This window comes from Coenobita brevimanus, chromosome 63 (assembly GCF_032717465.1).
Source record: "Coenobita brevimanus isolate Jiangsu-jjx chromosome 63, ASM3271746v2, whole genome shotgun sequence".
NCBI lineage: Eukaryota > Metazoa > Arthropoda > Malacostraca > Decapoda > Coenobitidae > Coenobita > Coenobita brevimanus.
The window spans coordinates 37,422,834-37,435,364 of record NC_137016.1 but is presented as its reverse complement, the minus strand read 5'-3'; the positions used below and the strand labels follow the sequence as shown (position 1 = coordinate 37,435,364).

Genomic DNA, 12,531 nt, shown 5'->3' with positions numbered 1-12,531 from the left:
TTTTTTTGTCCGTTCACCCATCCATCCTTCCATCAATCCACCCATCAGTTCGTGTATAGCAAGTACTCCAGTTAGTTGCCATTCTTCCACTCGTCCAACTACTCATCCATTCCATCCGTTGATAAAATTCGTCTAATCATCTCTTCATCATCTAGCCCCAAACCGTTTCTCACTCTGTCCATACATTATAACCATCCACATCTCCATCCAACAAGCCTTCTGTTCAGTCGTCCGTCCATTCATTCAGAATGTAAGTTTGTCTATCCTTCCATCAGCTCATATATATCCATCCATTCAAAAACCTCATCCATCCCAAGCATCCATCCCTTCCAAGTTCCCTTATACAGTATCTATCCATTCAAGTATCTATCTGTTCATCCACACATTTCAACCATCCATCCATTCATCCCTCTAACAATTCACAGCATCCTTCCACAAATCACCATAGGGGTCACACCGTCTTCTCTTTCCCTCTCTCTCTCTCTCTCTCTCTCTCACACACACACACACACACACACACACACACACACACGTTATCTAATACAGTATACATGCAGCACCTCATTAAAACACACACACACACACACACACACACACACACACACACACACACACACACACACACACACACACACACTGTTTTTCCTGATTTCCCTGAAGCTTCAAAAACAAACAGAATCTACGGTGAACAAACCCACATTTCACTTCAACACCACATTATAATTCATCCTTTTCCTTTATAATTTAACGACGAAATAGTTACATATCCTTTTCTTGTATAGGCTTTTTTTTTTGCAGATAATTATGAACAGACGAAGGAAAAGTAAACTGAATGAAAAAAGCCATTCACCAGACAACGGGCGTCCTCATCGATATTAGCTTTTTATATGATGGAAATCTGAAAGTAAATTGAGCCAAAATAAAAACAATTATCTATCTATCTATTGCCAGACGCCTCAATCCCGTTTGGGGTGGCCACAAACAAATCGCCTCCAAGTCGCCCTGTCCCCCGCCATTTCACTGCCCTGCTCCCAACTCACACCCCCCTCTCTCATATACCTCTCCACCCCATCCCTCCATCTCATCCTCGGCCTCCCCCTCCCTCTTCCCCCCTCCACCTCACTCTCATACACTCTCTTCGTCAGTCGTTCACCCTTCATCCTCTCCACATGGCCAAACCACCTCAGTGTGTTCCTCATAACGCTTCCTATCACATCCACATCCACACCACAACGCTCCTTTATATCCTCATTCGTCAGCCTGTCCCTCCATGTGACTCCACAGGCTCCACTATTAAAATTGGGTGTGTGAAACTTAGAAATATGAAAGAAAAAAATGAATAAACAGATGCATGATGTAAAAAAAAAAAAAGACAGCATATTTTAGCAATACAGAAATTCGAGGTACAAGTATTTACACTTCTGATAATTAAAAACCTATTTATTTTTATTATTTTTTATGCAAACGATAATACGAGGTTACAAATACATCACTAAAAAACAGGAATAATAATAATAATAATAATGTAGAGGTTCACTGAAGAATATATAGAGATTAATATTAATATAACATTTTAACTTAACACAGACCTTAGTGATAAATACTGTATATGTGCACGTGTAAATCTGCTTGTGTAGGTATTTGTTGTGTGTGTGTGTGTGTGTGTGTGTGTGTGTGTGTGTGTGTGTGTGCGTGAACGTAGGTGGGTAGGCTTTGCGTGCACTGGTGGTGACTGGGGGAGGGAACAGTGGTTGTGGGTGTGATTCTCTCTCTCTCTCTCACTCTCTCAATGGACAAAATATGGGTGGGTCTGGGATGGGAGGGGTGGATGTGAGTGAGATATAGAGGGGTGGAATGTGGGTGGGCTGGTACAGGGATAAGAATGAAGTGTGGGTGGATGAGGTATGATGGAGATGTGGGCGGAAAATGGGCGGGCATGTGAGGAGAATGGCTGGGAATGTGCAATCAGGGTAGATAGAAGAGTGGGCATGTTGATGGGTGGGGATGTGGGTGGGTGAGGACTGAGTGGGGAGTAGCTACAGGATGGGTGTGGGTGGGGGGTGAATATACTTAGGGTGCGGAGGGGGGGAGGTATGGGTGGGGACGGGCGGGATTGATATGTGCATGGGTGGAGTTTGAGTGGGGAAGTGGGTGGCATATAAGTAAGGTGTGGGTAGGCATGGGTGGCGGAAATTGGTGAGGGTAGGGATATGAGCGTGGTATGGGTGGGAGTGGGGAGGTGGACGTACTATGGATGAAGAAATGGGTGAGGGTGGGAGGCGTGGGTGGGTATGTGGGCGTGGTATAGGTGAGGAAATGTATGGGATGTGGGGTGTGTGGATGGGTATGGGTGGGAATAAAGACGTTCTATTAACACCCATACCACGGGACTAGATTTACAACAAACTATTAACGCACCCGAACTTAGGGACAACAATAATACTTAAGTCATTCGGATATAAAAATCACGCATTCGATTCAAAATAAAATGAAGACAAACATAAAACATCAGCAGACGTTCATTTTCGAATATTCAACTAATCCTGAGGCTAAAACGGTCAACGCTCAGCTTATCAGGAATCAGGGACTACATTTACAAAGATGTATGGATTAAAAAAAAAAAATACATTCTAGATTTTAAAAAAGGGAAATCTGGATGAGTGAGGAATGAAGGATGGTTATTCGTTAATCAGGAAAGAGAACACTCTAGACAAACAAGTGATGAATAGTCAACGAATTCAAAATACACGAACGCAACAAACAGTGAGGATTAACAATGACCACCAGCCGAATTTACAAAGACTAATGGGATTTACAAAGATCGGCCGAATTTACAAAGATCAGCCGGATTTACAAGGACCAGCTGGATTTACAAGGACCAGCTGGGCTTTATGTCCGGTCAACCCGTTCCCGAGGGGCGGAATAGTCTCCATCGACGGCCTGAACTTCGACCGGATCCAGGACGACGGGTATGTTCCTCGATGGGTATCCCTTGTGTGGGGGTCCGTATGAGGGCTCTGGGGGTCCATAGGCGGGCTCTGGGTACACGGGCTCAGGGGCGTGGTAGGAGGGCTCGGGGGCCTTGTAGGTGTCATGGTGCTCTGGATATTTCGGCGCGTGGTTGTACTCCCAGTAGTGTTCGCCATAGCCGTCGTAGGTGTCCGCCCACTTGACCTGCGGCGGGAGAGAGAAGCCATGACACCACAGAGCAAAGGATAATGACACGCAGGATGAACAAACAGGAATTTTAACCCAGTTATAAAGTAGAAGATACATTTTACGGGCCACACAACGGAACAGAGACATAGTTAGGATTTCGAAAGGGGTGCCCCACGAAAAATTCTTTGGGGGACGGATGAGAGAAAACTGGAGTGGTTAGGCATAATGTCAAAGGAAGCTACCTAAATCCGTAATATAACGTTCTCTTCTCAACTAGACCTAAAACCTATCATTTTCCGCCCACATCTCCATCATACCCCGCCCACACCCAGCATATGTTAACTCATACACCCTTTGCATTTCGGAGGTCCCATTTAGAGATATTATTCTCAAGGGAAGTGTCTGTCCATGAGAAGGTTGAGGCCATTTGACTTGAATATTTCGCTAGTTACTGTCAGATATTATTTTAGTATGGAGAGACACCTTGGACTCAGGAAGTTATTTAAAGAATCCTCTCTCTTTCTCTCTCTCTAACCCTGGTCCTGAAGAGCGTGATATATAGCAGTGTGCATTGCCTCCGTTCCATCCAAATTCGTGCCCCTTATCTATCTATCTATCTATCTACCCGTCTATCTATCTATCTCACCCTGGTCCTGAAGCGGTGATCCTTGGCCTGCTCGAAGCGTGATATGTAGTGGTGCGGATTGCCCCTATTCCAGCCAAACTCGTATTCCTTATGCGCGGGGACGTTGACATATTGGAAGTACCCCTCAGGCTGCTTCCCGTACCCATCACCACCCTGCGGACGTCCCTCACCACCCATCACCACCATCATCATCATCACCACCACCTGCGGAAAAAGGAAAATTAATATGGAAGTATCTTGAGATAGTTTGGGCCTGTGGGGAAAATGGAAGAAAGAAAATGGAAACTGACTGAAAAGGAAAGTGTATATGGGTAAGGCGGAGGGAGGATAGGGACGAGGAGACAGAGGATGAGATGAAGAGGCAAATGAGAGACGCTGTGAAGTGCTGTTAATGTAGGTCAGCTCCAAAATCATAATCGTGGCATTTTGTTTGACTTTATATATCTATCTATCTATAGCCCGACGCCCTAATCCCGCAGAGTGGCCGCAGACAAAAAGCCTCCAAGTCGCTCTGTCACCCACCATCTGACTGCCCTCCCCCCAGCTCACTCTCCCTTCCCTCGTATACTTTGACTTTATTACCAGTACTAAATTCAATTCTATCACTAAATTCGCAGCAAAGATTCAACACCACCCCTATACGTTCAACAAAAGGGGTTATCAGACAATATTCCCGTTTTGGTTAATAATTGAAAGTTTTATTTATTGCCTCACACTGCTTCCTGTAAGAGGTGGCTCCATCAGGTATTTATCTAGCAGTGCCCCCATTTTCTCCCTGACACACCACTCCGCTTCATATACATTATTTTCCCGCCCACTTCTTCACCTTGATCTTGGTGTTGGCTGACAGTATGAACCTCCAGTATTAAGCCACTGCCAAATATCGGGAATAACTGCTGGAACTCTGTCATTTGAAAGAACTTGAAGGCGTTGGATGCCAGGGATTATCAGGAAACAGAGCACTATATTAACCATTTACAAGGCAGGGGTCTCTAAAACCGGAATAAAGACATCTACAGGTAGCCAGAATACCTAAATGAGGCACTGCAATTTGAAAGGATAAAATGCAGGTTAATATGGGGGGGAATCACATCTAGGGGGGCCATAACTGATGTTTTGAGTGTACCTTGAAGTAAAGAAACTATTGATAAAGTGTTGTAGCTAATTTGACGAGTAGTTTTCCTGCATCCCCACAAAGGAATTCAGTAGTACTTTAACTTACCGATATTAGTCCTTTCATGTTTGCACTGCACTGACTTCCTTCTCACTGTCACTTTACACAGTCGTCTGCCTTTATGTACGTATGGCTCGGGGGGTTGCCAGATACCACAATCCACTCAAGCCCCCTCAAAAAAAAAAAAAAAAAAAAAATCCATTGATCATAACACCATCGCCAGCCGTCATGACAAGCTGCTGAGGCGTGTAATTGAAAATAATAACTCACTGGAGACTCTAAAGAGGGAGAAAACAGCGCGATGGTCAAATACCCGATGGAAGTGAAAGTGAGGAGTGGAGTAAAACTTTCTCCCGCGGCTGGTCACGACTGGCAATTATAACGCCGTGTGCTACCGTCAATAAATACGGTGCACGAGCCTATTTTGTTTACCATTTCACGCCCATGGTTTTCAGAAGAGATTTTTTTTAGTTGCAGGACTGATGTAATGTACTGAGTTACGTATTCAGTGCGTGGGAAATGTCAACATACTTCCGAGCGTCTTCAGATATCCCGGACTTGTGGGAGCTTGAAGAATCGTTCGTGTACAGTACAGGTAATCTGGTTAGGTATGTCAAAAATCATTTACCTGCGACTAAGCATCCATGTGTGTGTGTGTGTGTGTGTGTGTGTGTGTGTGTGTGTGTGTGTGTGATCTGGTATTAGGCCTAAACCTCTCCGCCAGTGAGGTGTAGGCTATCGATGGCTGCATATACTGTACTGTGAACTGGGATGGTATGAAAGATTAATAGTCGATCTAGCAAAAAAGGTTGCGTGGAAGTCCTTTTGTCTTGGTGACGTTTGATAAAACTTTCGAATGTTACATCAAGATATAAGATGAAATACAGGTATTTACCCGAACCTCATAATATTCGTACATTTTTACATGCATTGTGTGGTTACTTTCACTCGCTTATTTGTCGCGCTGTGTCTTTGGCAGGTATCAGGCATTACGTCAGCCCTGAACATATATCCTCCACGCTCTCTCCCACCGACTCGGAGGGAAACAGGAGGAAACACAGGCGAGGGAGGAGGTGGAGGTGGTGAAAGCCAGGCTGGGAGCGCGCCAAGAGTCGGTTAGTTTAGAAAACCCCGCTTGGAGGCATTGGCGGGGTGGCCAAGCGTGCAGGTCCCAGCTCTAACAACAGCTGCTGCCACTGTTATTACGCCACCCACTCACTTGGGTTGATGGGCTGAAATAGTGGTACACTACTGGAAGTAACTTAATATCTTCGTCTGGCAGCAATGTAAAGGTCACAGAAGGAATGAGAGGTGACGTACATCAGAATACAGGATAAAAATGGGGTGGCCAAGGGATGACCCAGCCTAATTATGGGGTAGCCCAAAACTGTGCAGTATGCCGAGGGATTTAGGATGAAACAAAGGTTAATTTGGGATACAGAGGGAACTCTTGAGCCTGGATCTTTGAAATCATCTGAAACATCAATATGGAAAAGGAGTCTCAGTCCCGTCTTCCTCCTCCCACGCACTAGCGGGTTAAGAGGTTGCAAGTACTTCACACGATGGGTGGTAGGGTCACTGCATCCCAGCATCAACACACACGTACTCCCATCCACTATACTTGCCTTTCAAGACACTTAAGATCGATAGCTTGTACGGGTGTAGTATGTCCGTTAAAGGAATACGCCGGAAAAAGGGTTTTGGACTGCAGGAGAAGGGCAGCTTAAGCCAGCATTCTACGGGATTGGAGAGAAACGTATATATGACAGAGGGATAGGAGATAAATACAAGTATCATCTGCTGGGAGTCACATTGTTGTACTCTCTGGCTGTAGAACAAGTGGCCGCTTAGCTCTTCTGAAATTACTTCAGTTAGTTCCGAGGCGGGGAGGCAGGAAGGATCCTCTCTCCGCTCTAAGGAGTATCTACAGTATGAGCAATGATTCCAGTCCTTACCAAATAATTATTATCATACAAACAGTTGGAGAGGGACACCTTCACGTGATGGCTCCTACATAACTGACCGACTCCTCTGCCTGGTTATACAAACGTCCCTCATATACCCTAAAAGGAGGATGGTGGCCTGCGGGATCAGAACAACTTCAATCTGCAGCCCATCGAGTTTATGAACATGGGCTAAAACTACTTCTACTACTGCTACTAACAGGCAAGTATACTACTGTTGCTGCTGCTACTAGTACTATTACTACTACTACTACTACTACTACTGCTACAACAGCACTTACACTTCCTCGACACAATTTTACAGAAGTCGCCATCATTCTGAAGGGATTGATGATTTTCCACAGGTTCTGCTCAAACCTTTTACTTATTTGTGAGAGTGGAGAACTTTTGCCCGAAACTACCGCAAATTGATCTCAGAATGGTTATAATTGCAGGAGAAATAGCTGTAGAGAAGACAAGACAGCGCCGAGATAGACATTATTGAGAATCTCCGTTTTCTTCCCGTCGTGAGTTATAGCGGGAAAGTGTCGCCGTCAGGTCCACCTCGGTGTAAAATTGTTTTCACAATAATTTGTAATTATAGATGGAAAGTCGAGGCAGTTAACTTAGTTTGTTGATACATTGATTTACCCATTTATTTATTTGTTTATTTATTTATCTATTTATTTGTTTATTTATGTATTATTATTACATTAATTCAACGTGCGCCCTTCCAATTAGAGAGTCAAATAAATATTTTTATGGACTGAACACACACACACACACACACACACACACACACACACACACACACACACACACACACACACACACACACACACACACACAGCCTGACTTTCCAGATTCTTAAAGCTCCAATAAAAAATTTGTATGACGCCTAAATATGTTATAGCAGCCTGAATGTTAAACTCTGGTACCTTTATACCCCTCATGGTCGGAAGAGTACTAGTAAAGAACTCCGACTGATAGACGATTTTATTCAGCTGAAAGTGAGTCACAGGAGCCTGGGAGAGATAATTGCAACAGATTTCTAACTGTATTTCTTTGTCTTGATTTGAAATTTAGATGTTCATCCAGCTTTCTAAAATGTTTTCTAAATTTCTATCCCTGCAGTAGAGAAAGCCTAATCCCCCCCCCCCCACTTGACCCCGAGCAAGAAGGTGAAATATCCCGACCGGTAAGGTGCACGAGGGAGAGAGAGATAGAGAGAGGGGGGGTGGTTCTGGGTCAAGGCTTTCAATTTAAAATCCGAAAATGATGAAAGACACACGGAGACGCAACCAAAAACATGACCTACCAATATTTTTGTTTTTCACTTTTAGTTGCTGATTTTTGTCTCTTTGCAGCCTATTTTCCGTAACTCAGTGACAGAAAAAGTCCATACCACGGCTCTACATCCTTTCCATAGCACTTCTTCGTGACTAGCATCATGTTCTACTGTTAATCTTGTTACGGCTCAGCACTCCAGATGGAAAGATGACAATTTTAGGCCAAGTTAAAGTGAAGAGATATAGCACTGAGACGGTGAACACACACACACACACACGCACACACACACACACACACACACACACACACACACACACACACACACACACGTCCTTCTTTAGTCTACATCATCTTTTTTCTTTTTCACTACTTTTCCACGTATACCAGGAAGAGTCTTTGTACGAAGTGATATATATTGAGAAACCGAAAAAAAAGAAAAAAAGAAAATGAGCATAGCTATAACTGGAATGCATGTACCCTTAAGACTTTTTTTATTCTTTTTATAGAGTCAATGGGATTTGTCTCAGTCGGTCAAACCATCTTATTATTTTAAACTTTTATCTCTTAATTTGTATACTATCAGTTCAAACTATATTTTTGCCTCTACGGGATCCATCTCTACATAACAAAGTCAGCTAGCCTACATCATCATTTCTACAATATAAAGTCAGTTTGGTGTCGAGATATCAGTTGAGAGATTCTGCAAACAGTTTCTCCCACTTTCACTGCTGCTGGCTCCTTCTCTCTCTCTCTCTCTCTCTCTCTCTCTCTCTCTCTCTCTCTTACACACACAATCAACCTTCAGAGAGACATCTGTGGCTTAAGATTTCCTACCAAATGTAGCCTACTGCTCATCAGGATGTTCTCGTTCCACTCCGTCCCCACCATCCATCACCAGCTTACTCCTTCTTATCCACTTCTCTCTGTCCACACCACCTATTGTGTGTGTGTGTGTGTGTGTGTGTGTGTGTGTGTGTGTGCCCCAACCTTTTTCCTATACATTATCTCTCTATCTGTTTTCACACTGCATACTTCCCCTGGCATCTCCCCACAACCATCATCATCCCAGCCCATCCTGCCAGCTCCTTCACACACATTTATAATCTGACATGGTGAACATCATGAAAATGGTAGACATGGCTACTATACCTTTTTTATTTTTACTTGGCCCAAAATTGCCGCCTCTTCATTTTTAATGCTCAGCTATAGCAGGGGATTAATTAGACACAAAAAAGTGCCATGGGAAGAATGTGGAGCCATAACACTGTCTATTTGCCACTGAACTACATGGAACAAACTGCAAAAGGATGATACTCTGGACCAGATTACGGTTAAAGACCCAGTAACACTTTTTATGTCCATAGTCACAAGATATATTTCCACCATTATGGCCCATAAGCAAGCAACTGCCTCTGCAAGGGCATCCAGTGCGGTGACCCAACATGACTGTGGTAGGTAGCGTCTCGCCACAGCAAGATCTGGGGAAAAGTGTCAAGGGTTGACTCCCAGATTGATGTTGCATTTGTATTTGCATCTCCACTCAGTTAACAAGAGCACCATCGTAGGCTTCACATCACTCCGTTACGTGTATAGTATTTGGTTTTGTGGTTACCACCCATCACTGTAAATGGTTACAATGAATGCTTGCTCAGGCTGTCTCATTCAAATGTGGAACTTTCATAATGACATGTTTGTCAGTGTTGTGAAACATCAGTGGTCTGTTTGAATGAAATTCAAATAATTAGACAGTTTCCTGACCCTATCTGGGACAGAACTCATTTCCTCTCAGACTTCAAACCACTTTTCTAGCTACTATGAACAATTCTACAGGACAAACTAAGTTTACTGTACAGGAGGCTTGTATATCTGAGAAAAAATAAAACCAATATTCACATGAGTTATATTTTAATTTGAAGTTCATTTAATGTTAACAATGAAATGTACAAATGTGAAGTACAAAGAGTATAAATATATAAAAGAAGCATAATTTACAAGAGAGTTACAGTATGAATGTTGACTTACATATTTGGCACAACTGGTATTCTCAACACCAAAAGATGCTTTCCTACAGGTTAAGTCCATTTCAGATTTGAATTACGTATCGTGAACCACACGCTTCAAGCCTTGCCCATTCTCCCTAACTCTATAATTCTAATTTGAAATTAACTATAGTTTTTAGGTAGTAGATGACTGGTTACCATCAGCCTTGGGAGGTACTACCATGCCAGTGGAAAGTGGCTACATGCTGCATAATTAGCCACATAGTCATCACTCTTAGCCAAGGAACATTTAGCCACAAGTACAGTTACTCTGTGATTTTTCTTGAGTGACTGAACACAGAATCAATGTCCAAGATAAGATTCTCACATTGTTGCAAACTTTTTTTAAATCATTCATTCAATTATGATGCAAACCTTCTTATACCTCAGATTTCTTTTTTTTCCCCCCCAACACCTTTCAGCAACTGCTGGGAAGTAATTAGCTGGTTTTGTCACTAAGTTTAATTTCCATTCTACAGAAAACATCAGCTGTATTAAGGACAATCCTAATAAAGGGATTTCCTAACAGGACACATGGTGTCATTTTTATGGGGCAACACAGGCAACACACGATCAGATGATGTATATATGTGATGTATGCTATATAACAGAATTATAGAGGATGGAGTAAGACCGAGGGAGTCTGGGCAGGTGCAGAAGTGGCATGGGTCATGGGTGCGTGCAATTCTAATTTGGAATGAACTATAATTTGTGAAGTGTTAATCCAGAGAAAGTCAAAGGTATGCACATATAAATAACTTTCTATACAACACTGATCCTCCAACATGGTATGAAGGAATCTGCCTCTAATTCTATTACACCTCAATCCATATTTTCATCAATTTGGCAGGATTTCTAGCACCTCTTCCTTAGCAGTATACTTTGCATACTACAGTGTCATTACATATCCCCCTTTTATGTTCTTCTTTGCTGTTAACTCCTCTGTAAATTGCAAAAGTATTCCCACTTAGCTCACTGATACCTGTTACACTGACTTGCCAGTTCCCACAATTTACAGCACTGTATGTATGGAAAATAATACTCTGGAAAACCTCCCTGATATATACCAGTAACAATGACCATTTGAATACATTTGTCTTTTTATTTTGATACTGCAGACCATGAAAAATAAGAATAACATTAACGTGCCATTTGCAGAAATAAACTGGTAAGGATGATGTTTGAAAACCTCCTAACCTGACAAGAATATGGTCCCAGAACACCACTGTACACACATGTATGCACCCATGCATACACACAGACAGACACATACACACACACAGAGCACGGAGGCAGGACAGAACCAGTCTCTAACTCATATGCACCATACAACAATGATACATTTATACCTGCTTTAAATATCACCATAACAGCTCGTCTTCATCATGGAATTAATTTTTAAAAATAATTATAAACTGTGATAGATCTTAAATAATTCATCCCCATTGAGAATATTTTGTACAATCAGCAATGGCAAGCTCAGGTTATCCACCAAATATCTGCACAACACTGGGCAATACATCATCCCTGGAAACTGATGTCACAATATACAGTATTTCATGTGGCTTTCAAGATATCTACAGAAATAATTCTGAATTTTCTTGGCCCTCTAACACAGTTGATACACATTTTGGGATTAACAACAAATAACAACAATGTCATGTTTATAACTCCACTAGGATCAGGATCTAAAGAGAGAGCTGGAGGGAAAGTGAGGGACGCATAACAGTTTTACGCATACATTGGGACATATACACGGGAGGTGATGGATACTACAATATAAGGAACTAATAACACAAAGGCAAAGTACTATTGTTATAGATATGACAAGGAGCCAAAGGAATATATATAAAGGGTAAGGGTAGTTAAAATACAACAGCTTGTGTAGATAAAAAGGACACAATCGGTGAAGAGATAAGAGGATTTCAAGAAATATATAAAACATGATAAGCGGACTTCAAACAAGTCATAACCAGAACTTTTTGCAAACACATAAAGGCAAACATAAAAGATATTACAGGATAAGTGTGGGGATTAAGTATAAGGAAGTAGAAAGGCTGAAATACAGGGTGGCCTGTACAGTAAATAATGCTCCAGCAGAAACTCACCTGGCAGCATCTTGTGTGTTGCAGGGATAGCTAAGTCTGCTTGTGTGGGCATGAGTGTGGCAGTGAGATTGGGAAATGAAGAAATTATGGAGGACAATGAACACTAATAACTCTAACTGAGCTGTCCCTTCCACACTCGAGCAATCTCTGGGCTGAGTGGAAAAGGAGCAAA

The 12,531-nt window shown here is 42.4% G+C and overlaps 1 protein-coding gene across 1 annotated transcript; it reads right to left on the bottom strand.

Moving 5' to 3' along the window:
- Nucleotides 1-2,889: 2,889 nt before the first annotated feature.
- On the bottom strand, nt 2,890-12,411 carry LOC145404424 (uncharacterized). Its single transcript, XM_080275942.1, has 4 exons — nt 12,360-12,411; nt 9,542-9,690; nt 3,806-4,009; nt 2,890-3,174 (listed from the first exon to the last, which is right to left on the bottom strand). Exons 1-4 carry the CDS (start codon nt 12,409-12,411, stop codon nt 2,890-2,892), a joined length of 690 nt encoding a protein of 229 aa, XP_080132068.1.
- Nucleotides 12,412-12,531: the final 120 nt, after the last annotated feature.